At 40.1% G+C, this 27,504-nt stretch overlaps 1 protein-coding gene across 1 annotated transcript in view; it reads left to right on the forward strand.

The window, feature by feature from the left end:
- Positions 1–27,504, forward strand: part of PRDM15 (PR/SET domain 15) — an 852,733-nt gene that overhangs the window by 210,498 nt on the left and 614,731 nt on the right. Inside the window, exon 8 of the mRNA XM_044071950.1 lies at positions 21,778–21,901. Within this exon, the coding sequence (XP_043927885.1) occupies positions 21,778–21,901 (124 nt within the window). The remainder of the gene's footprint in view (positions 1–21,777; positions 21,902–27,504) is intronic.

Consider the following 27,504-nt stretch of genomic DNA (forward strand, 5'->3'; position numbering starts at 1 on the left):
TTTTACTTGCTGATTACCACCCTTGTATGAGAAGTCTTGAACCTCTGATATACCAGCAAATGCAAAGAGTTGCTGAGAATATGATTGTGATCTTGATCTTTATGGACAGAATATGACAGGTTAGAAATGAGCTAGAATCTCATTTGTCTGAAGTAGTGGATGTAAAGTAGATCCTTTCTGTGGGTACTAAAGCAAAAGAACATGTTTGTCTGAGAGCCTGAGCTGCAGTATTGTAAAAAACTGTATTTGTCCACTAACAAATGCCACTGACTAAACATGAAAAAATGTTGTTTTGATACTTTGGCTGTTAAAGAAGCGTAGTAGAAAGGGAACCATGACTGGGTTTACACATGCTAAGGTGGACAGTTTGTAGGAAGGTAGTAGTATGACTCTGTGTATATAGAGGGGCACCAGAACAAAAGAGCACACCAATGGATGAGTAAATGAGTTGTGGCTTACACTGGAAACTGAAAATAATAGAGCAGTCTGCTCTGCTATTGCATACAAAACTCCTTTTGTGGAGGAAAAAATAAGAAATTGATAGACGGAATATTTAGATGTTTATGTGCCATTGGGGTTGGGAGGGTGGCCTAATGGTTAAGGTGTTTGCCTTACAAACACAAGGTGCAGGGTTTGAGTCTCACAAGGGATAATTGGCTAAGCTTAAAATGGCTCACAAGGGCAGTTAGCTTAGTACTAACCTATAAACCTATATGTAAAGTGGAACAGTATAACTAGGGCTACCTCTTAGAGTAGGTCTCAGGGATAGGTCACAGATGTCTGCTGCTAGAGTGTGCATTGCCTGAAGTTCCCAAATTGAGGTCATGTTGAATAATCTCGGATCTGAAGGTTTGCAGCCATTTTGCAGCTGATGCCTTACTTCTGAAAAGAAATACATGTATCAGATATATTGAATGCCAGTGGAGCAAGAATATTTGCTTGGAAATAAACTGGAAGTTAACTTGGTGCTACCTCATTTAGCCATGGCAGAAAGAAAAGAAGCAGAAACAGTTCCAGAAACATCCTAACATTAATCCACAAGTGTTGATGCTTAATTAAGTTGCTATGAAAGGATGTGTAGAACAAAAATATGCCATGGAGAGGAACACAGTCATATTTAAGGAGGATATTTCTGGCATGCAAGGTCAGCTTTTCAGACAAGATCTAATAATGTTTAAGCAGATAAAGAAAAACACTTTAGCAAGAATATGCAAGTCTCACTTGGGCATTGCCATATTTAATTAAAGATTTTGTAACATGTTATATTAGACAGTAATGTCTGCATTAGGACAGCAAGAAGTTCATAACTGTATTATGTGCAATGCTTATAATTATCTGAGAGAAGCTATGTTCTGATATTTAGTTTCAGGTAGAATGGGGCAAAACACTGGGAAAAATGTTTCATTTTGAAAATTTGTGTATCTGATCTGTATTGAGCATTATGTGTAGTTAATACAATTAACAAAACATGAGCGCCTTCATCCACTTGAATAGACTTCCTCAGACTACCCAAGGATCTGAGGAAGTCCATTCAAGTGGATGAAAGGACTCACTTTTTGTTAATTGTATTAAATATCTTTCAGACTCTGCCTGCCTCTTTGCCGTGTTTTTTATTTTTTCAGTCTCTTGGTCTTGTAGTGTATATTATGTGTAGTTTCCAGAAATTTTAAAGTTACGTGGTGCTATAAAGGTGTGATTAACTAACAAAAGTTGTATTGAGACCTGATATTCTGTGCGTTGTAATATCAGGTAATGGTCCACAGTATGCAGGCATGAAGTTTAAAAGCATTTCAGAACAACTGGAAGTTATGCATGTTTCATACAGTCCCAGCTGTGTACAGTCTAATGGTCAGATTGAGAGTGTAGTGTAGATTTTTAAAGATTTTATGTAGAAGTTGTTGAGCATATAAAACATGCAGTAATGCAGTCTCTGTAGCAGAGAAGATCTTCATTCAGCATTATTGAAATGTGGAAATTCTCTACTACAAGACATGGTGCTGCCACCTGCTCTTCCACTTATGGGTCATAAATATATTAAAAAGAAAACAGTCTGTGTCAGCTTTTATTTATTTATTTATTTGTTACTGTCATCACCCGTTTCCTGCCTAATTGGACTGTTAATTCCACATCATTGGGTTGCGGATTGAACTGGGAGGGGCTATCATTGAAACAGCCATACTTCTCTCACGCGCTCAGGGAAACACCAGGAAGCAGGCATACAGTGGACTGACCATAGAGACTGACCCCTAACTTACCGAAAAAGAATTCCCACCAAGAACTCCTGCTCCTTCCTCTGAAGCACTTAGCAGTGATTTCTCTGCTTTGCACCAGGGAAATGACACTACCTGATGTGCTTCTGAGTGTAAAATATCCCTCCTCATCTTCCCAGGTGAAGTGAGCAGTCCATACATCTTCATTCTTCTCCCTCCTTGCCTGGCTTCTTCAGTGCCAGAGTCACTAATCAATAACTGGTCGCTTGGGATACAGTCAGGGCTCCATCTCTCTTTGTCATGGAACCAGGCTTTCTCCATCAACTTCTTCCTTTGACTCCTGAAAAACAAAATAAAGCTCAGGAGAGAATGGACCAGTATAAATTTAGGTAAAGATTATGTTGAAGTATAGCCTACAACACCTTTTTCTGCTTTAAAGGAGAGAAATAAATTCAACAGAGCTCCAGTGAAAAGCAATAGGGAATGTTTGTCTTAAAGATACGTGAATAACCTGGATCATTTGTTGTTGAGACTGCAGCTTGCAAAGAGCTGATCAATGCAACTCTGTTTTCATAATGAATATGTTGTAGAGTGACTGCTTGTGACCAGATGTTGCCAGTGGTCTATATAAATGGGCAGAATATTGAGAAAACATTTTGTAGGAATGTTTAGAGAGAAGACAAAACAGAGGTAGCCCATCAGACATTTGCAGAAGTTGTTTTAAGACCAAAATGTTCTTGTTTATAGTTTGAAAGAATCACCTCAGGGAGAAAGTCTGAGTAAATCATGATCATTGCATAAGAACACAGGTTTGTCCTCAAAAAATATTCTTTATATTGATCACTGCGGTAGCCTTAGCTGCATGGGTTATATCCTGCCAAGGATATGACAACGGGGCAGCTTCCAAAGCTTCAGGGTACCTTCCGTGATCTCAAGCTGTCAAGCAGCTTGAGTTGAGCTGACCTAAAGACAAGTATGGGCATGAATCCCTTCAGAACTTTATTGCAACTGAAGTGTACACTCCTCTGAGGCTTTTGAGTATCGACAGTCGTCTTGTTCTTTCCTTTGCTGGCAAGATAAGTTCCCTTTAGGGGAAAAACCTTTCATTTTCTTATATTTAGTGATGTTTTCTTACTTTCCTTTTTAGAAAAGTTATTTTAAAGCTAGGAGTGTTGTGTTTTAATGGACTGTCTTGAGACTATAACATATTTTTAAATGGAGCACTCGTTTTTCTGTCAATTTAAAAGAAGTGTAAAGTAACTGATAATATATTTTTTGTGGAGAAATTGTGATTCATTTTCTATTGTAGGGCTACCATGGTGTTTAAAAGTGCTTTTTTTCTGTCAAAAAAGTAACTTTTTTGTACTGGTAGTTTTACCAGCATTTGTTTCTTGTCTTCCACAGGAAAGAAGCACCGTTTTCAGCTTGACCATGGAAGAGATTCAGTCCCATGGTAGGTCCTTCCAGCCACAAAAAGAAAAAGTTAAACAGCCTTTATGACCACAGCAAGCTAGCAATTTGCCTCAGCCACTGGTTGGTGATTCTGTCATAGCTATTTGTTGTACCTCAGACCACTCATCTCTTACCATGAATCCCTCTGGTGTAGCACTTACAGCCACTATGGACTGGGGGTTAGCCATGTCCTCTGCAGCTGTTGCAGTCCCTTCAGTAGGCAAGGGAGAGACACTGTTGTCAGACTTGGGAGAGGGAACAAGGTAGGTTTCCCTCTTGTTTTAAAATGTTGTGCCCATTCCTGGGGAAGCAGTGACTGCCATTATTAACACAGTTGGCACCTTTTTTCCTGTCAAACAGAATCAGAAAACCATACATGGATCTCCTTCTCAAATTTCTTAGGATAGAAGTAGTTTACAGGGACTGCCTCAGATTTTAATTCAAGCTATTGTTCCTTTGTGTAGAGTAGTTTCTAATAAAAGAAAGTGGGATGTCTTTTCCTGAAGAGATTCAAGATTCTGAATCTGAACAGGAAGGTGCAGGGAACGGTTTCAGGGTTTTGTCCTCAGATTTCTGATTTAGATTCAGAGGAGAGCTCTATGTCTAATTCTTCCTGTGGAGCTTTCTCTTTCTCTGAGTCTATTGTTTGAATATCCCAGTGCTTTCAGTGGGAGAACACTTAAGGTTTCTCATTCCTTCAGAAAATTATATGAGTTGTTTCAAAATGAATCTACACCGATTCCTGCTGTACTGTGTACTTGGAATTTTCCTGATAGTCAGCCAGCTGTCCCCTGTAAAGGCAGATAGGATGTGTAAAGTTCCTTAGTCTTTTAAATACTCTTCGCAGACCTGACCCAGCAGCTATAGCCCTAATTGACTCCACCACAGTTTAGCACTTAGTTAATTCCAGTCCTCCTCTTTCTTTCTAATAAGGATGGGAAATTATTGTCAGGTACGGAAAAAAGTATATACTTCTGCAACTTTTATTTTCAGAATTTTAAATTGTAAGGCCCATATCTTAAAGTTTTTTCTGATATGTAGTTAAAGTATGAAGAATGTTTTTATCTACAATTTCTTTTTGTGAAGAAAAAATGGTTAGTTTCTTCTGTTCCACAGGTCACTACTCACTGTTTGCAGGGTGTGTATGACTCTGTTGATACTTTTTCCAGGGCTATGGCCACTGGTACTGTTTTAAGGGGGTTGCTTGGCTGCCTTCTCAGAACCTCCCAGATGATGTAAAAAAATGAGATTTTAAAATCTCCCTTGGATAAAAATTTAGTGTTTGTTCCCTCTGCTGCAGAGGTGATCGGAAAGCGTAGTAATGAAGGGGCAAGCTGATCCAGGCAAAGACATTTCAGCCATCCTTTTCCAAATTGCCCAAGGGATTTTCTTTCTCCTCTTCCAGTTTTGGCAAAAAAAATAAAATAAGCAACAGAACTCAAGTAAACTTATACTTCATAAGTGGCAAGGGGGTCCAAAACCAAGGTAGCCCAATAAGTCTGATTGCTCAAGAGACCTTGTGACCCCCCCCCTGCCCCCCCCCCATTCTCTTCTTGAAAGGCTAAACCTCCATTTTTCTCTTTGGCAACAGATTGTTTCAGACAAATAGGTTCTGAAAATCATTCTTCAGGGTTACAGATGGCAGTGGGAGGAAATTCCTCCTTTCCTGAGGGTCTTTCATCATCTTGTAGATCAGACTATTTTTGTTTCCACCTCTTCTTCAAAATAAGCTGTCCAAAGGAGTGATAGAATTAGATGTCCTTCAAGGATGCATCTGCAGTCTTTACAAATGGGTTGTCCTGTCGTCAGGCAGCCCTTCGGTCGGCCGGATTCCAAAGTCTGGGTCTGGCTTCGGCTGGTGTCGCACTTCACCCGACGTCATTGCGGCAGTTATTCGGGTATAAAGGCATCAGCCGACGCCATTTTCCTCAGTCTTTCTTGCCGCGTGGCGCCTGAAGCAGAAGCTGTTCGCAAGTGCCGGTCGGTCAGATCCAGAGATTACTACTACCGAATACTACTTCGAAGACTTCTATAAAGCTAAGTACCCCGTTGGGGACTCTTTCTTGCCTCAGCCGATGTCAGAGAAAGATAATAACTGTTTATCTTGTGGGAAACAAATACCTCATAAAGATTTCCACTCCTATTGTATACATTGTTTAGGCCCAGACCACGACGTAGCAGCTTGTCTAGCCTGTGCTTCTTTTAACCGACGGACGCTTAGATGTCGGTCGGACTTTGCTGAACAGATTTTCGGCTCCGATTTTGCCTACATTATGCCGTCGGATCCTCCGACTATGCAAATTACCAAAAAACGCAAAGAAAAGGACCGACACTCGCGGTCCGCGGTTTCGGCCGAAACCGCGGTTAAGCAAACCACGAGTGTCTCAGTTTCGGCCGAAACCGAGCAAGCGGTTCTTTCTTCAGCCGATATCATGCCTTCTACCGAGGCCTCTTCTAACCTGGTAGAAACGGCTTCTGAAATCCAACCTTCTGTTGCGGTTTCACAGGATTTATCAGACACCATTCCCCTGGATGTTTCAACCCCTGCACGTGGAGCTGCTAGGCCTCCTCCAGCTATGTCTATTAAGGCCTTTGCCAGGGCTAAAGCAGCCAAAGCATCAAAACCTGTGCCTGCCAAGCCCCCTTCTCACAGGCCCAGCTCCAGCTCCCACATGCTTTCTTTGGCTGAGGATCTCATCTCTTTAATTCGTGGAGCCCAGCCTCATCCAGACAGGGTCTCTCTCCCTCCTCCAGAAAAGAGGCCTAGAGCAGAGCCCCCTGAGCCAGTATCCACAGATGATTCCTCTGATGACTCAGAACATACAGACCCTCCTGAGGCTTCTTATTCTCCTTACGAAGATTCTGATGCTGAGGAGTCCATCCCTTCAGCCTCTACTCCTGAGGAATTTTCCTTTGGGGAAACCTTGCATGCTATGAGGGAACAATTTCAGTGGCAGGGCCAAGATTTCTCAGACTCTAGAAAAAGGCTTAGGACCTTTCTACATTTGCCACAGCATAGGCCTTTAGCTATACCTCCAGTTCTTTCTGTTGTTGATGATGCATTTAATGATGCTTGCACTGCTCCTGATTCTTTACCTCCGGCTCCTGCTAAGCCCGATAGGTACTACAGGGTCCCGGACACTCATCACCACTTATATAAGGCTCCTTTGCAGATCCAGAGACTATCTCCCAGGGTCCTAAAGCTGTAGCCGCTACTTCTTCTAAAAACCCTCCCTCAGAAGGGGAATCCAGGTCCTTAGAGAGATGGGGTAAACAAGTTTACACTTCTGCTAGTTTGTCAGCTAGAGCTTTGAACTGCCAATTTCATATGATTCAATATCAAGAGTTTATGCTTGACCAGTTGACTAAAAGCTGTCCTCTGAAGAATCTTTAGATAAAAGTATGTTCAAGAAATGGTACATAACATACAGCAGGTTAGTAACCATTCTTTAAAATGTGGCTATGATGCACTGGAGGCTTCCTTTAGATCAGCCATGACTGGCACAGTTATCAGGAGGCATGCATGGTTGAAAGAACAGGCACTACCAGACCATGTCAAATCTAAGCTTTTGGATGCACCTATGGACAAGGTCAATTTATTTGGTTCCCCTGCACAACAGGTACTAAAAAAGATGGAAGAGAAAGCAAAATCTGTGCAAACAGTGAAAGATTTCTTACAAGTTCAACCTCCAAGGTTTAGCAGGAACTGGCCCTCCAAGAATTGGTCCTTTCCGGAATCCTCTAAGGCACAAAGAGGCAGGAATAGGCACTCTAGAGGCAGAAACCAATCCAGGGGTGCCTACAGGGGTCGCCAGTGGCAGGGTAACAACCAACGAGGCACGGATACAGCCACCACCACTACAACAACTCAATCACAGTGACTTGGCGGTGGCACCGCCTACCAGGGAACAACTAGAAGCACCCTTAGGCAGAAAGCTAACCTTATTCTCAAGAAACTGGCACTGCATTACAAGAGAAAAATGGATTTTGCAAACTATAGACCAAGGTTACAGGTTCCATTTCCATACTCTACCAGAAAAGAGAGGAATGCCAAACCTTCCACCTACTCAAAGGACAGAAGCTCTAAAGCAAATATCTCAATTATTAAGAATGAGAGCTGTGGAAAAGGTACCATCTATGGAGCAAGGAAAGGGATTTTACTCCAGACTCTTCCTGGTACCAAGAAAAGAAAACAAATGGAGGCCTATTCTAGACCTGTCCGCTTTAAACACATTCCTCATTGTTCCAAAATTCAAAATGCTGACCTTACAGCAGCTTCTTCCCATGCTGGGCAAGGAGTCTTGGCTGGTAACTCTAGATCTCAAGGAGGCATACCTGCACGTCCCCATAAGACCAATTTGCAGAAGATACCTCAGATTTCTTGCAGGATCAGAGCATTATCACTTCTCAGCATTGCCCTTTGGCTTATCTACTGCGCCCAGAGTGTTCACGAAATGCCTGGCATCAGTAATCGCTCATTGCAGACTTCAGGGGATTCAAATCTATCCCTACCTGGACGACTGCCTGATACAAGCGGACAACAAAAACAAACTAACAGAAGACTTACAAAGAGTCATCTTCTTGCTGCAAGCCCTGGGATACACAGTCAATACAAAAAAGTCAAGGCTGATTCCATCCCAAAGAATAACCTTTCTGGGTGCAGAACTGGACACATCAAAACAAATGGCATTCCTAACTGCAGAAAAGAAAGAGCAACTTCCTCTCTATTTCTTGGCATTAACAAGCAGAACCATCCAACTGCAAGAAAAGTGCTGCAAGCTCTAGGCTTCATGGCATCCTGCATAATACTAGTCCCTCATGCCAGGCTGCATATGAGAAAGCTACAGTGGTACCTAAAGAATTTGTGGTCCCAGCACAAGCACAGCCTAGAAACCAAAATTCCAATGATCCCATGCCTGAAACAGGAGTTCCTATGGTGGGCTCAGGCCTGCCAATCACACAGGATTGCCCTTCTGCAAAAGCCAACCAAGACAAACCATCACGACAGATGCCTCAGACCTCGGATGGGGGGCACACATGCTGGACAAGTGCATTCAAGGCCTATGGACTCAAGACCAGCTGCATCTGCACATAAATCTAAAAGAAATGATGGCAGTAAAATTGGCAATCCAGGCATTCAGACCCTTTCTCCAAGAAGGCCAGTTGATAAGGACAGACAACACCACAGTTATGTGGTACATCAACAAACAGGGAGGCACACACTCATACCCTCTATGCCGGCTGGCACTGGACTTATGGGATGTGGCTCTGAGCTACAACATTCAGTTACAGGCAATTTATGTACCAGGGAAGGAAAACATTCTAGCAGACATATTAAGCAGAACTATAACAGATGCCCACGAATGGATGCTGCATCCGGACATCTTCAAAACCATCACAAGAAAATGGGGATTACCACAAATAGACTTGTTTGCATCCCCTTGCAATCACCAGTTGAAGAAATTCTGCACAAGGACTTACCACCCACTTGCTTGGAAGGTGGACTCCCTCTTTCAGTTGGAAAAGCCTGACAGCATACGCATTCCCACCACTTCCTTTGATGCACAAGGTGCTTCTGAAGATCAAAGAGGAACGTCCGAGGATCATTCTGATAGCCCCAAACTGGCCAAGACAACATTGGTATCCACTGCTGAGGAGCATGTCCCGGGAACAAATATGGACACTGCCCCTGATCCCATTACTGCTAACACAGAACAACTACAACATCCTGCATCCAAACCTAAAAACTCTGCAGCTAACTGCCTGGAACATTACATAACAGCAATTAACCCAAATTTATCCCAAAGGGTTAAAGACATAATCCTGGAGGCTCGTAGACCTTCAACAAGAAAGAATTATGCAGCAAAATGGAAAAGATATCTCATCTGGAGTACTGCAAAGGGCAAGATGTGACACTGGTGAACATAGCCAACATCCTGGAGTACTTGGTGGAGCTCTACCATACAGGCCTGTCCTATTCTTCCATCAAGATACATGCATCAGCTATTTCAGCAGAATACAGCTTGGATCCTCCTGTCTTTGTATCCTCTGCTCAGACAGTTTCTGAGAGGAATTAAAAATGTAAAACCTCCCAGGAAACCTCCATTGCCAGCATGGGACTTGAACTTTGTGCTAGAAAAACTGACTCTTCCTCCTTTCGAACCAGCAGCAACAGCAGAATTACAATACTTATCCTGGAAGACTGCTTTCCTGCTGGCAATAACTTCAGCAAGAAGGGTCTCTGAACTACAGGCATTAATGGCAGTGCAACCCTTCCTGATCTTCCATCAAGATAGAGTATCCATGAGAACAAACCCTACATTTATGCCTAAGGTGGTATCCAGAGTCTCTTTAAATCAGGCTATCCACCTTCCTACATTCTTCCCCAACCCACAGAACAGGGGAGAAAGGCTCTTACATACCTTGGATGTACACAGACAATTACGCTACTACCTGGACAGGACAAAAACAATAGAAAAACTGACCAGCTTCTGGTAGCATATGCAACAGGAAAGGAAGGAAAACCAATTTCTAAACAGACAATCTCCAAATGGATAGGAAATTGCATTAGATTTTGTTACTCCTACCATGGAAAGAAAACTCCAGAGAACATCAGGCCTCACTCCACAAGGGCTACAGCCACTACCACAGCTTTCTTACGAGGAGTGGCTACCAAGGACATTATAGAGGCTGCTACTTGGACCTCCGTGCATACATTTGCCAAGCATTATAACTTACCTCTATACTCTAGATCCCGTGCTGGTTTTGCCACTGCTGTTTTGCAAGGGATCCTAACTACACCATAATCTCTTCTCATTTCCTCCTACCCTAGTTTAGCTATGGTATTCTACCCATTTGTAAAGACTGCAGATGCATCCTTGAAGGACATAGTACAGTTTTGTACCTACCATAAATGTAGATGTCCGAGAGGAATGCATCTGCAGTCAGGATTACCCACCCTCCATCCCCTCTGAGGTACTCCTAGGGTATTTGCCAATCTTCAGCTAGCTTGGGGATCTATTATGGTGTATTTGTTAGTATATATGTACATACATGCTTATTTTGTGTGTTTGCGCTCTACTATTTGGAAACTTTGGCTTTTATCCAAATTTAGCCATCCAAGAGGGCACCTGGCATCTGGGGCAAGAAACACTGAGGAAAATGGCGTTGGCTGATGCCTTTATACCCGAATAACTGCCGCAATGACGTCGGGTGAAGTGCGACACCAGCCGAAGCCAGACCCAGACTTTGGAATCCGGCCGACCGAAGGGCTGCCTGACGACAGGACAACCCATTTGTAAAGACTGCAGATGCATTCCTCTCGGACATCTACATTTATGGTAGGTACAAAACTGTACTTTTTCTTCTTTCCTAGATGGGGATGGGATTTTATTCAAGGATCTTCCTAGTGCCAAAGAAAGAAAATACTTGGGACTTGTTCTGGATCTTTCTTTCTTTCTTTCTCTTTCTTTTTTTCCTAAACCTGTATGTGATAGTGCCCAATTTTCAAAATGATGTCACTGCACAACCTGCTACCTCTTCTTCTTCTTCTTTCATGTTTCCTGGTAACACTAGACTTAAAAGATGATTATCATCACATCTCTATTTGTCGCTCGTTTGGTCAGGATAAAACAGATGACCATTCATGGGTTCTGTTCAAGTGGCTTTGTTATGTACAAACTCATCAGGATTGAGGCTTAGTAACTTTAACTTAGATAATTATAAAATATCACACTCATACATGCTAACTCTCCGGCTGCATTCTCAAAATAGCACTGAAGCTAGTACGTGCTTGCTTTTTATATGCATGTGCTGTCCTTGGAAATGCTTCTTAAAGGTACAGCACTCACACATATTCTGCATCCTCCCCCTTTGAGAAATAAGTCATGCATTTCTGAATACACTGATTGACATGCAATTGTTACAAAATAATTCTTTGACATGCAATTATACAGAACTAAATACATATAGACAAGTAGGTCCAGGTTGCTGTGTCTTTCACACTAGGTTTGGAAATACATCCAAATCGTGTGACATAGGAATTAGAATTAGGTCTAGCAACTGGTACTGTCTATGCTCAATGTTCAGCTTTGGGGACATCAGGAACATCATCAGGAATGGAAGTAGGAGTTAAGGCACGTTCTGCAACAGGAACATTGTCTGGATTGCTCTGAGAGCTAGAGTCTGTATCACAGGAACAATCCTGCAATATCATTTCTAATAAAGGAAGAAGATGTCTGTGATTTCTCATGTACTCCACACCCTCAAATTCTACAAGGTAGGATCTTGGCTTGGCACATATAACTGTTACTTGACCAATCCAGTCAAAACCTTTCGCCATTTGTATCCTCACTCTCTCCTTCTTTTAATGAATGAAGAAATCTGCTTGATTTATCATAACTGGACTTCTGGAAAGAAAGCTTTTTGAATAGTTGGGCTTTGATTGCTCTGCTGTTTTTAGCTTTAGTCCTCAGCAAACTGGAACTGATAGGCAAGGTTGTTCTGGTTTGCCTAAGTAGACGTCTCTGAGCAGGTGAGCCAAGTATATCGTCACGGGTTATGTTTCTGAGATTGAGTAAATTCAAAAAGACATTGGTATTGTCATGCTTTGACTTTTCTAGTAATTGCTTTGCACTCTGCATTGCACATTCAGCTAGTCCATTTGATTGTGGGTATTCAGGAGTACTAGTAATATGTACAAAGTCCCATTCTTTTGCAAATTTCTTAAACAATTGGCTGTTAAATTGGGTACCATTATCAGATATAAACTTATGTGGACTGCCATGGACTGAGAATGACATTTCAGCTTGGTGATGACAGCAGTGGACATTAGGTTAGGTAGTAAATCGATCTCAAACCAGTTTGAATAATAGTCTACTAACACTAAGTAATGCTGCTTGTTCCACTCAAATATGTCAGTGGCTACTGTTGATCAAGCTAGTTCTGGAACTTGACTAGCTGAAGTGGCTCTTTTTGCAGATGTGGTTTAGTACCATTACATACTGAACAAGAAGAAAGTACTCTGTCAATGTGTTTTGCTAGAGAAGGCCAGAATACTAGTCCTCTGACCCTTCTTTTGGTAGAATTGGAACCTGGGTGACCACGATGCAAAATCTGGATATACTCATGTTGTAAGGAAGTAGGGACAATTTTAGGACCTTTGAAAATAATGCCATCTTCCATCAGTATCTCATCTCTGTAAGGAAAATAAGGTTGCACTTCTGGTGGTACACTAGATTGCTTTAACAGCCATCCAACATTGATGAAGTGGTTGAGCTGTTGCAAAATCGAATCAGTCTTTGTATGATCTCTCAGCTCATCAAGTCTTGTGGTAGAAAAATTATGCACTTCTATGACATAAAAGTCAAAATTCTCTGCACTAAGCTGTTCTGTTGTATTTCTGAGCGGTCTGGATAAGGTATTAGGCAGATAAAGAAGTTTGCCTTTTGTATAGACCATTTTGAAGATGTATTTTTGCAATTTGAGCATCATTCTTTGCAATCTTGCTGGTGCAGAATACATAGGCTTCTTTAGAATAGTAACTAGAGGTTGATGATCAGTTTTAATATAATCATGAAACTTCAGTTTCAATCTGAATAGCTTGGCCATAAATATAATCCTGAAACGTCGAGCATACAGACACGATTGCCAAATGTTCTTTTTCATTTTGAGGATACGGCATCTCTGTTTGGGTAAGAGTTCTAGATGCATAGGCTACTAGTCTGCTTTCTTGAGGAATAACTGCACCAAGACCAAATTTTGAAGTGTCACAGAAAAGAGTGACTGGTTTATTGATATCATAGTACCTTAATGTAGGTGGGGGTGGCAATTTTCTGCTTAAGGTCTTTAAATGCAACATTTTTGCGCATCGGCTCCCTCAAAGGCTCTGTAAACTCACTGAAGTCTGGTATGAGCTTGCCCAAATAGTTAACCATACCAAGAAAATGTTGCAGAGCTTGAACATTATCTGGTACTGGCATCTCAAGAATGTCTGCTTGCTTAGAAGGATCAGGTCTTAAGCCAGTGCTAGTAAACAAATGACCTACATATGTAACTTCTCATAGTCTGAATTTGCACTTCAGAGGATTGCGCTTCAAATTCACTTCACGTGCTGTATCTAGAACTTTCCTGAGGTTTCTGTCACGCTCTGCTTCACTATTGGCTCTGACCAATAAATCATCTACTATTATGGCACATGGGTAACCTGAAAAAATTTGCTCCATTGCATGCTGAAAGACTTCACTTGCAGAATTTATTCCAAAAGGCATCCTGAAGAATCTATATCTGCCAAATGAAGAATCTATATCTGCCAAATGGGGTACTAAATGTAGTTAGTAGTGAAGATTTGCAATCAAGCATCATTTGCCAGAATGAACTCTTTACATCCAAGACAAAAAAATGGTGGCATTTGGTATTACAGCTGCGACTTCCTCAACAGTACGCATAGGATGATGAGGTCTTTTTAATGCTTTGTTCAAATCTCTTGGGTCACTGCATATTCTGATTTTGTCTGAGCCTTTTTTATGAGCTGCTACCATAGACAACACCCATTCATTTGGCTCTGTAACTGGACAGATTACACCTTGCTGCACCATTTTATTCAACTGAGCTTTGACTTTGCTCTGCATGGCTATCGGAACTCTTCTTGCTGGTTTAACCATTGGATTGACCTCTAGATCTAACTTCATAGAATACACAACTGTAAACGTGCGTAGTTTTCATCGAAAACATCAGCATACTCTGAGAAAATAGTATCACTGAAACTGGAACTGGGATATGTTGCTTTTTATGATGGACTTCTTTGGTAAAAGAAAGCAGCTTCATTCTCAAACTGTCTTTGAGACACAACAATGACTGCACAGGTCTTCAAACTACATAGAATAGTAACTTGTAACTGTTCCCAACCAAATAACATGAAAGCACTACTGAGCCTTTGGTTTCAATTGCTTCACCTCCATAAGCAACAGGTTTTGCACAACTAGCCACATTAAGTTGCTCACCAGCTCTCACTTTAGCAAATATTTCTGCTGACATAACATTACACTTTGAAACAGTGTCTACTTTGAGCTCAGTGGGTTTACCATTGATCAGGACAGTACAAAACACTTCATTTCTTGCCAGTAAATATACTGCATTAATCTTTTCAGCAACTACTGACACACCATCTACATGGAAAGTAGGGTTATAGCTGTCTGTATGATCAACTTGCTTTTTTAAATGACTTTTCTTTATAACTGAACAAGGTTTACTTGATTTGCAAACTTTTGAAAGTGGTTCCATTTTTGACACTTGTGGCATTACTGACCAAATGCTAAGCATTTTTCTCCCTTAGACTCTTGGTTGGCACCACAATTGCGACAATTAACAATACATTTTGTCTTGGGTTTTCCTGACTCACCCTTGTATTGCACTGAGCAACCTTTGTATTGCACTGAGCATGCTCCTTTAACTGAACTAGTCTTAGAACTTGCTGGAAGACTACAGGTTTTCCCTGCCACACCTGCAGAGGCTGCAGCTGCCATGTGCTTAGGCCTATTTTTGCTAGCCACATGCTGCATGTTGTCTACATTTGTTCTGGATCCTGCTGAAACCATGGTCTTATCACTAGCAAGCATACTTGTGTGCCTCTTTGTGACTTCATGGATTTGACAAATCTCAATAGCTTTACTCAGCATTGTCACTGTCAAGAAGCAAAATCCTTTTCACAGCAGCATTATTAATACCACACACAAGCCTGTCTTTGATTAGCTCATCTTTTAAATCATCAAACTTGCATGTTTTAGCCTTGTTTCTCAAGTCAGTAATATACGCTGCAAAAGTTTCTATAGGCCTTTGATCTCGTGTGTAAAATAAATGCTTCTCTAAGGTAACATTCTTCTGGGGGTTACACATTTCCCTGAATTTGTATTTCAAATACTCAGGGTTTTCCCTGGATTCCACCTGTACAACAATATGATGATTTTCCCTTTCTCCTTCATGTACTACTGGTGTATACACACATGAATGCTCTCTTTCACTGGGCTCTGACCCAGCTAGCTTTAGCAAAATGAATGCCCTGGTGCGTGCATCTTTATCATAATAAGTTGCTTGTATGAAAATATACTCTTGCTCAAATATTTTCCAATTCTCTGCAATATTGTGATCAAATACAAGTGGACCTGGTCTGCGAAATGCTTCTGCCATTTTAACATACACCAGTGAAGGCTTTTGCTAGTGTGCTCAAATACACACACATAATCATATGCCAGAAATTTATGCCAGTACTTGTAACTCTGCTCAATAGCACTATAAGCCTCTGAATAACTGAATTCTGTGAAATAAGTCTCCATGGCACAAGAACACTTTTGAAATCACTGTACTCTTGAGAAATCACGTCTTATCAATGTAAGAAACATTTCAAAATAACTGCACCTTACGAATAAACTGGGCAGAAGAAACACAGTTGTAAGAAACATTTTGAAGTAACTGCACATTGTGAATAAACAGTACACAGCACACTGAAATACTTCCAAAATGGCTGTACTTTGCTAAATAACTCTTTATAGTGCAAGAAACTCTCTGTAATCGCGGCAATCTGTGAATAGACACATCCAGCACAATAAACTTTTTGAAATGGGCGTATTTTGACTGCATTTCACAAAGTAATTGTACTTTGCACACAAACTCTTCAGAATAAATGCACAGTAATAAGCACACACTGTAAGCACTTTTACACACTTTGAAATACTTCAAATAACTCTAGTTATGCTCTGAATAGCTTCAGTTAATGCAGAATAGTAGTTCATGTCACAACACAGTAATTCATCAAAAAACATGCAGTCGCCTTGCTTTATTTATGCTTAATATGCCCTTTTTTGCCCTTTATTATATTCATTTTGCCCATTTAATCTCTTTTCTTGTGCTCATTTTACTTTAAACATGCTCGTTTTACTTTAAACATGCTCATTTTGCAATTGCGAGGTAACTTTGAACCCCTTATGTACTTTTCTGATGTTCGTTTTATCAAATATCTTAACTTCAAACATTTTGTTTAATTAATAAGCTTTTTATGCCTTTCATTTGCTTAATAAACTTTTCTATCTATTTGTTTGCTTAATAATGCATTATGTGCCCTTGTAATGCTCCGTTTTATCTTTTTTAGAAAATAAATTGTTTGTGCAAGTTTTCATTACCTTTAGTTCTTTTCTGGCCCTTTTTCTGCTCTCTGTTCACTTAATTTATCTTCACCGTTGACTCTGTACCTTGTAGCTCTGAAAAGCAGTCTCTAGAATTCCAGTTCTAACACCATGTCGCTCATCTGGTCAGGATAAATCAGATGAACATTCGTGGGTTCTGTCCAAGCAGCTTTATTATGTACAAAACACATCAGGATTGAGGCTTAGTAACTTTAACTTAGATAAACTTATAAACAAACTAACTATCACACTCATACATGCTCACTTTCTGGATGCACTCTCAAAGTGGCACTGAAGCTAGCACGTGCTTGCTATTTATATGTATGTGCTTTCATTGGAAATGCTTCTTAAAGGTACAACACTCACACGTATTCTACAATATTCATCCAGACTTCAGATGTTTCTTAAGGTTTTTGTGCATCTGGATCACATTATCAGTTCTCTACCTTACCCTTTGGATATCCACTGCACTGAGAGTGTTCACAAAGTGTCTAGCTCCAGTTATAGCTCATTGCATGCTACAGGGTTTCCAAATTTCTCCTTATTTAGATGAGTTAATTATCTTAGTAGAGATTTTGTTCAAAGTGTCAGGAATCTCTGCCTTGTCAGAAGCAATTACCACAAGCTTCATCACAGACTGTGTCTATTCAGTAAAGACCATGGGTGTTTGATACATTCTGGCATCAGTCATCTTCAGTTGACTGCCTGGATGATAAGGTCTTAATTCCTTTTTGGCACCTGTTTTCTTAGGACATTCAACATGTACTAATGGGGGAAAGAAAGCCTTCTACTAGAAAATCATATATTAGCAAATGGAAAAGGATTTCTGCTTGTTGCCAGCAAAATAACCAGCACCCATTCAGGGCTAGTTCTTTGGTTTTACAATATGTGTGTGTCACTGTCCTATCACCTTTCTTAATCCTATGACAGGTTCATTTATTGGCCATTTCAGCATGTCTGTCTATGGCTCTTCCTCTTTCAAAATGTTCTTGAAAGGAGGTTTGCATAAGAGGCCACCAGGTAAACTGTTGGCCTCTCCTTAGGATCATAAGTTTGTGTTAGAGAAGCTAACAGCTAGTCTGGCTGACTTGAGATTCTTAACATGGACATCAGTTTTGCTGATTGCTCTGACCTCTGCAAGAAGGGTATCTGAGTTGCAAGCTCTTATGGTGAGTCACCCCTACCTCATTTTCCGTAGGGAAATTGTCTCTTTAAGAACTAATCCTTCTTTTATGCCTAAAGTAGTATCTGAGTTTTTTTAAGCCAAACAATTCATCTCCCTGTTTTTTTCCTGAACCTAAAAATGAGGGAGAAAGGATACTCCATACCTTGGATGGCCACAGAAAACATGGGTACTATTTTTGACAGAACTAAACCTTTTAGATCTTTGGTTCACTTGTTAATTTTTTGTGAAGGTAAGAAGAAGGCACAACCTGTGTCAAAACAGACTATTTCCAAATGTTTGTCTAATGCAGCACAGTGATTATAGTGGCACAGTGGTGCAGTAAATTGTCGCCATACAGCAAGAGGTTCCCTGGCTCAATTCTTGGCTAGGTTGCCTTCTGTGCAGAGTCTGGATGTCCTCCCTGTGTTTGCATGGGTTTCCTCGGAGGCTGTGGTTTTCTCCCACATTCCAAAGGCATGCAGTAGGTGGTTTGGTCATTCTAAATTGGCCATAGTTGTGAATGTGCATGCAAGTGTGTGGTGTGGATGAATTACCACAGCAGGGCTAGCCACCCTTGGCTCTAGATGATAACTGTTGAAGTGATACCTCAACCCCATGTACAAAAATGGGAAAAAGGAGTTGTGGATAGATGAATGGATGTCTGTGGCTACTATCTTTTGTTATGCTCACCATGACAAATCTGTTCCAGGCAGGGTCAAGGTCCACTCTACCAGGGCCTTGGCTTCATCTATGGCTTTTTGGAAAGAGTTGGATTTTAGAAGTATTGTAGAAGCTGCTACTTGGTCCTCTGTATATACTTTTACAAAGCGCTATAAGCTTGATTCCTTCTGTAAGTCTAGATCAAGTTTTGATAGAGCCATTTTCCAGGGGGTCCTGGACCCTTTTTCTTTCTCCTCCCAAATATAGTAAGTTATGCTAATCTACCCATATAGCTAAGGCTGCTGCAACAGTTATCAAAATGAGTAACATTGTACAGTTGTGTAACTTTCACTTACTATAACAGTAGATTTTCACATGCTCAGTTCTGCAGTAGTTGCTCCAACCTCCATCCCCTTTGTTTTTTGGAGTGTTTTTTATACCAGCATGTGGACATTTATTTTTTGTTATTCCTAGCATTGACCTTTTAGGGCTCAGCCTCCCTCTCACTGCTGGCCGGAAAAGTCTGAAGAGCTTTGTGCCCAAACTTGTCTTTTAGTCAGCTCAGCTCGAGCTGCTTGACCGTTTCTGCACAAGGAAGGTGCTCTGGATGTTTGGAAGCTGATCTGCTGCTATATCCTTGGCAAGATGTAACCCATGTAACTAAGTGATCATTCAAACATCCACTGTTATTAAGTTCAACTTATACCACTGTACTTTCTGAAAATGTGGAACATTAATTTAAAAGAAGTGCAGACATTTGGACAGTTTATTAGCTGAAAATGGACTTTCATTGTTGCTAGTAAAATATCTTCATATTTTTTGTAAGTGCAGTTTCACTATTTACTGTAATATTGCAATAGAAAGAGCAAATTTAAAAGCAGTGCACATGAAAGTACAGGGTTATCAGTTAAATTTGATGAAACAAAAGTCTTGCATTTAACTTTTGAAACAGTGAATAAAATGTGTTTGTGATTGTTAAAAGACTAGCTGGAGAGGATCAGGGGCATGCACACAGGAGTAAAGGGAAGGAAATGGGAAAATTGTGATTGCATAGGTGCATTCTACATACTCTGTGAACTAGGTATGCATATGCTTATTGTATTCATCTTTTCACATGCAAGTGTTTTGCTGTGCTGTAGTGGTGAATTATTTTTTTTTCACACAATCATTAGTGAAGCAAAAACACCGATACGTGGATGACATATTTTGTGCACGTTTCTACTTGCATATTTTACAGAACATCACAGCCTTTCTAATTCCCGATACAGCCACTCTTCTAATTTTATAATGGTGTCAAAAAGACCATTTCAAAATGATGGTTTCCTGGCACCCCTTGAAAACTGAAACCCAAACAACGTAGAACGTTACTCAATTTCAGTTGTAAACATTTTTCCTCTGGTCTTTCCAACTGTTTCAGATTCCACCTGTATTACGTTCACTTGTTTTTATTAATTAATATTTTTTTACTTAAGTTAACTGTCTCAGATCAATATGATGGCATTTCCAGTGATTTTTCCGTTAATGCATGCATTTTGGTTTGTGCGGTTTGACGGAGATCCCTTTTGTTATGCAGATCAAGAAGCAAAATGCTTAAGCAGGACTTTCTGTTGCACATGAATGATTGTTTTTGGAGCAGAAAAGTCTTGGATTTTGTATAAAGCCTGATACCAGTGCATTGACTGCTTTGCGCTCTGTATTAATTAAAAATAAACAGTAACATTTACAAAGATGATGAATTAACTATCCAGATTTCATGGTCTTCTAGATCTAAAATGTATTGGTTGTGTTGGGAAGCATCTTTATTTTACAATTAATTTTATTTCCTGTTATACGCAAACACAAAGATTATAGAGTGTTTTTTTATATTTTATATTCTTGGTTTACTCAGTTTTTGTTTATAATCACATTCACAAAATGATATCATGGTAGTTACTGGGAAATGGGTTTTTTGTATACAACCGCAAAGTGTTATGGGTAAGGAAACATGACTTATTTAGAGGAAGAACATCTTACTTACATTGCAGTTTTACCACTCCAAAATCAGATGCATTCATTTTTAATGTGAGGTGTTCAACCTGCAGGAATTAGTTGACAGAAAGTAATAAAGTACTACTAATGCATTTAACATGGAAGTAAGTACCCAGTGCATTAATTCAGGTGGTGGAGAATTGTGGTTCAGTTTTTCCATGATGTCTTAGCAAGGGATTTTCAGCTCTGAGAAAAAAACATATCAGGTGGCCACCCTTATCAACAGAATAAAACGTAAAAAGTTTGCATCAAAAACTGCATAAGTTGGTGTTGTGTATTAGAAGGAGGTTATACTAACTCCAAAGGCTTGTTAGTTACACTGGCTTCAGATTCTGACTGATACACTTTAAAGCGTACACTGCAAGATGTAGTTATATCTTCAAGGGTCATGCTGTCATTTGCTGGAGAAGGACAAATAAAGAATACTTGTATCATGCATGTATGTTTAGCAGTTTAAATTTTGTGCTTCAGCTCTCATGTTGTAATCTATCTTGATATATACTTAATCAAAAGGACTATGTAAAGTTATTTTGTGTTTGTAACTAATAAATCTCTTAAAACAGTTGGTATATAAAGTGTAATTTCATTTAAAGTAAGTGAAAAGCCAGTTTTATTTGTGGCTGGGTGTTTGTTTTATTTTTGACCTTCCCCTAATCTGATGAGCATTTAATTATGCCTGTAAGTCAGGAAAATCATTTTATAAAGAAAGGTATGCTAGAACTTCTTTATATCAATTTCATACCTGAAATTGTTGAGTCTGCTGAGACATCACTAAATGATAAAGCATTAAACACTCATTACAAACATAGCTGATACCAAAGTCTTGCTCTCCCTGCCCTTGATAACCCAAAAGAATAACTGAAATGGATGACTTAGAGAGCATAAAAAAATACATATCCCAGTTGTCTGCAAAGTTTTAACAGCAATCTAGAATGCCGTGTTTTCTCATTCATTACTATCTCAGAAAAAAATAATGTATTCTTTTGTGACCATGACATAAGTGTGATTTCCTTAAATTTGTCATATTTGTTCTCTTAGCCATCATATTTTGAATTCAGATTCTGATTGTGGTTATCTTTCTTCACAGAAGATATGGCAGCAGAAGTTGTAACAGAAAACTTGCCTATTGGCATAACCTGTCTTCCTCCAGCAGAAGAAAGGAAACCAGGGAAGACTCAAAAAGCCATTCACAGTGTGCGTTCACTTATGAAGTAAGTATGCTGGTTAAAAACTCTTGATTGGAAGAAAACTGCTAAAATGCTTCTAGTGAGCAGTTACAATTCAGATGTGCTCTATATTGGAATAAGCTGGTATGGTACAGAATGCAGGGAAAAAGGTTACTTCATAATTCGGAGAACTGCACACTGCAGAAGTAATATTTTATTATATGTCAGGAGTGTGGGCAATGTGCATTTCACATGTAAATTAATTGTATGATGTAAACAGCATTATTAGTATAATCTAAAGGTAACTGTCCTATGTACTAGAACTGTGAACTGAAAGTGTAGTACTTGCATTACAGTTAGAGAAGTGCAATAGTAGGGGAAAGAGCACAGAGTTAAATTAAAAACACAGATAGTGATCCTGCTCACACGTGTGTGTGTTTGTTTACATGTGTGTGCGTGTGTACTGTATATGGGTCTACTTCTAAATTTCGAGCTTTTACAAGTTCGAATTGCCTATGGTTGAGACCATAAGATCAAACTTGTGAAAGTTTGAACCAGTTAAATGGAGATCACCGTTCAGTGCGGAACGGTATATTTACTGTTTTTCCTCACTGTAGTGGGATCTCAGAGTTGGTATATTTATACAGCATGGCTTGCTTCCTTGCAAAAATGTAAAAAAAGAATTTTTGATTTTATTTTTTTTATTTAAATTTCAAACTTTCACAAGTTCGATCTTATGGTTTCGACTATAAGCAATTTGAACTTATGAAAGTTCGAAATTTAGATGTAGACTTGTGTGTGTGTGTGTGTGTGTGTGTATGTGTATATATATATATATATATATATATATATATATATATATGTATGCAGTCATGCATGCATACACATATGTATATATTTATCTGTGTGTGTGTGTGTGTGTGTGTGTGTGTGTGTGTGTGTGTGTGTGTAAGTGTATATGTGTGTATATATATATATATATATATATATATATATATGTACGGACATACATATATGCCATATGTGAAAGCCATCCTTTCAGATAAGAAAAATTACTACTTTGAACTTCAGCAAACCACCAAAAAACAACCAAAAAAGTTCTGGTCTACCATCAATAATCTACTCACCCCAGGCAAAGTAGTTACACCACACCCACAGAATTTAGACCCTGATAATCCCTCTTTAATTGCCAATAACTTCAATACCTTCTTTACCACCTCCATTCAAAGTCTAGCTAACCACCTATCTCCTGATTCATCCCAACTCCTCTTAAGTAACATCAACAACTCCCTACTCCCCCTTGAATTTCAACCCATACCTACCTCCTATATACAATCTCTCTTACAAAAACTTAACCGAACTACCGCCTCAGCAGACAAGCTCCCCTGCAAAATTTGCAAATAGCAGCTAAAGCTATTGCTTATCCTGTTTCTATCCTAATAAACGATCTATAAAAAAGTACTTTTCCAGAAATCTGAAAAATATCATACACATTATACCCACACAAAGGAGGTAAATCCACTGACCTCTAACTAAGCCCCGCTATAGCTCTATTATCTCCTCTAGCCAAAATCATGGAAAAATCTATACATAAACAACTACTTAACCATCTCCTTCATACAAATCTACTAGCTAACACTCAGCATGGATTCAGACCTTCACATAGTACCACCACTGCACTACTCTCATTTACCAACACCATCAACTCTAACCGCAACAACAACAAACTAACCTCTGCTCTATTCCTAGACTTGTCAAAAGCCTTTGACATGGTCAACCACACACTTCTTCTACACATATTAAAATCCCTTGAATTGGTCTCCTCTTCCTTATCCTGGTTCTCATCCTATCTTGAAAACCGACAACAAGCAGTACTCTGGAAAAATTCTCTATCTACTCTACTGCCTATCTCTTTAGGTGTACCTCAAGGATCTATACTAGGTCCACTCCTATTCTCCATTTTTATTAATGATCTCCAATCATCTATCCAGAACACAACCTGCATACAATATGCAGATGATTCTACCATTATATGCACAGCTTCCACTCAATCTGAACTCCAGTCACTGACACAATCCACCTTTTCATCAGTAGAACAGTGGTTCTCAAAAAGATGTCTTCTCCTGAACCCCAAGAAAACAAAACTGTTACTTTTCACACCTACCCACAAATCTTCTCAACTTAACTTCACTGTTACTGCAAGCAACTCCTCCGTCATCTCCCTGATTCTACTACCAAACTGCTAGGTGTTACTATTGATAATAATCTTAACTATGATTACCACATCAATAACACTATAAAAGCAGTCAATAAAAAGATTGGTTCACTGTACAGAATTAAACCTTTCCTCACACCAGAAGCACGGACCACCTTAGCACAATCACATCTTATCTCTACACTAATGTATGCTTCTTCTATCTACACTAATCTCTCAAAAAGCAACCTAAAGAAACTGACTACATCCTACCACAATATAGCTCGCTTTGCACAGCATCCCAGTATAGAACTCACCACTGTCTTAACTTAAAACACTTACACTGGTTAGAACTTCCCAACAAGCTCATATATCAACAACTCTTAATAACTTATAACATTTTGTACCAACCTTTAAAGACACCTGCTCTCAATAACCTCCTAATCCCCTATAATAACTTGAAACAGCTGCGCTCCGCCAAAAGCTACAGGTCAACACAACTAGAATTACAAATTCAGCAGGTAACTGCCTTTTCTCCAACTCAGTTGGCAAAATATGGAATAACCTCCCTTCACACATCACCTCACTAGCCTCCTTTCCTCTTTTCAAAAAACAACTTCTTTTACATCTGAACAACTTTTGGCTCTGTTCCTGTACAAATCCTGACTAATCTACTTTTTTCTTCCTTCTATTATATCCCCAGAAATCTAAATTGCAACCTTTCTCTAGGATATCAAAGGACCTAATTGTTCTGTAAAGAATTACTGTCTCTCTCAATATGTGGATAGTTCTATGTCTTATTATTACTTGACCAAGACTGAGATGTAAGCATTGTTGCTCAATGTCTGTAACATACGAAATTATTGTAAATGATTTAATTTTTATAACCTTGTTTTATCTTGGAGCACTGAAAATGGATATGTATCCAGTTGGACTAGCTCGGTCAATAAATGTAAAATAAAAAATAAAATAAATAAAAATAAATAAATATATACTGCATGTGTATGTGCATATCTGTATATGTTTGTAATGGACATAAATATAATGAAATGATGCCAAACTAAAATAACCATAAATGTCTTTATTCTGATGTCAAGCTCCAAAAAACAGCAGCTAATCAAGGTTTCAGTTAAACAGGCTTCTTCATGTCTTTTGCACTAAAGAAGCAGACATGGCCTTTCCTGGTCAGGTGTGACAAGGAGTGGTGCACTACATCAGTGCAATGTGTGGCCATTATAGGACAGTAGAACTGATGCATTGCAGAATCCTTGATGTTCTATTGCACACCAAGACTAAGACACAGAAAACTGCCAGAGACAGAATGCCCTTTGGGGATGGACCACCAATATGCAAACATCAGACATAAATGGAGCAGTTCATGGTATCCTTCCCTGGTGAAAGTGAAAGAACCAATGGTGATGGCTTTTATGTAGCTGGGCTGCTGATGACTGCCTGAGCATCTGTAGGAGATGCATCCAGTGAGTTGTATCATGTGCCATGCCTGTAGGACCGTGACTTGCAACTGTGAGAGAAACACATAATGCATATCTGTCATTCAGGGACTTTGGTGCTGCAACAGTGATGCTTTGCACTGTAAGGCCACCGTAGGAGAGAGGTATGTAGGTGGCTACTGCTGTTTGTTCCCAATCTTCGATGTTGCCCTTGATGTCAGTCAGTGGATATCATTGGTTAGTGACAGGCAGAGGTGATCAGTATCTGTACTATGTCAGAGATCTTTAGCGTGCTTTGTGGCTTGTGTGAGAAACTGTGATCACTACAGGGGGCAGAGCATCCTGTAGCATATCCAGTGTGATTTGGCATTATAAGGACCTTGAGCAGCCACACTTGTTCAGGGCATTAGAGGGCCAAATGGCATCCGTTTGTGCATCTGTGAGAATGTGGGCATCTAGCCACCATGGCCATGATTGGTGTGCATTGCATAATCACATGCCAGCATTGCACAACTGGCACACACCATTCCAGTGACAGCTTCACAGTCCACATTATACTTGGTCACCTCCAACCCTGGAGAGGGCATTCTGATAGACATGGACCACAGTCTTCTGCTTCCAGTATGGGCTCACCCCACTGGACAATCCAGTCAAGGTCCTGCTGCTGTTCATTTTCATCACACTCTCCTTTAGGCATATGAGTGACACCTACCCATGCCCATTCCTGGGATCATGGATGAAAACATTCTACTGGAGCATTGCCCTGGGGGAGGGGGGTTTCCGTACAAACATCTAACATGATATACCATCCCTTGAAGAGGATGCCTTCAGAACTGGCATAGTGAGCTGACATGGTACACCCAGCCAGCATTTTACCAATGGAAGCACAACCCCATCAGAGGAGGATGTGATATCCGACACTGCCCAGCATCCTAACTACATGGTTACCATAGCCACCACCCATGACCCTCCCACCTATGCTGTGATTGCCTAGTCCTGTCACTGTACAGCACTCCACCTCTGTAGATGATGATGACTGTACTTTGTCTCCTCCTTTGGCCTATATGGGTATAGTAATATCTGATGCACAGCATAGCCATTCAGTGCACTGTAGTGCATATCCTGATTGTTATTGTATGCATCAGTTGTATTCTATTTCTCTTTGCATGACCTATTGTTGTGGACCAGATGTTACTTCTTTGACACTGCCACAATGTATTGCATATGCCTTTGCCTTGTATACTGTTCCACTGCAGTCTATTCATCTGAAAACTCCTGACCTGGTTCCTCTTTCACTGGTGCCCCGGTATGTCACATAGTGCTATAGTATGCCCATTCTGTCACTGCTTTCACAGGACCATGTTATGTAGCATGGAGGAAATCACAAATGTCTTGCTGCAGGCATTTGGAGCATACTGCAGCATGCCACCAAATGTATTCAAGCAAAGAAATGGGCCTTCTTCAGTCTGAACATACATTCAACAGTATTTCGTACCTTAGTGCAGTATCATATGCTGTCTAATCAGTTACCTGGAGGCTGCAGATGGGCTTCAGCCGTGGTTCCACTGTGTTTCAGTATTAACTGCACTGTACAGCAGTGGACACACTTATGAGTGGTCTTCTACCTTTGTTCATAGGACCAGATTATTGTTTCCCTATGGGCACCAACCAACTAGATGACTTTTTGGAAAATCACCCCACAAGAAATGTTGGAATAGTTGCACCTGAGCCATATGTGTGAATCATGAGAACTGCCTAGATAGAGCACACATAGTATAAAACACTTTGCGCACTGCACACCATCTCCCACACTCTCCCAGATGATGGAGTGAAAGCCTTTCAAGTACATACATCATTCATTATATTGAGAAAGTGGGGCCTTGATGAGGATGTGGGTGCAAACAGTGGTGCTTGCATCTCAGAGAAACAGAGTATGTCATAGAATGTGTACATAGTAATGTTTTTTCTCTTCTGCTGCCTGTAGAATCCAAAACATGCTCTTC

The sequence above is a fragment of the Protopterus annectens genome, chromosome 5.part0 (genome assembly GCF_019279795.1).
Source record: "Protopterus annectens isolate FY-2018-M chromosome 5.part0, PAN1.0, whole genome shotgun sequence".
NCBI lineage: Eukaryota > Metazoa > Chordata > Ceratodontiformes > Protopteridae > Protopterus > Protopterus annectens.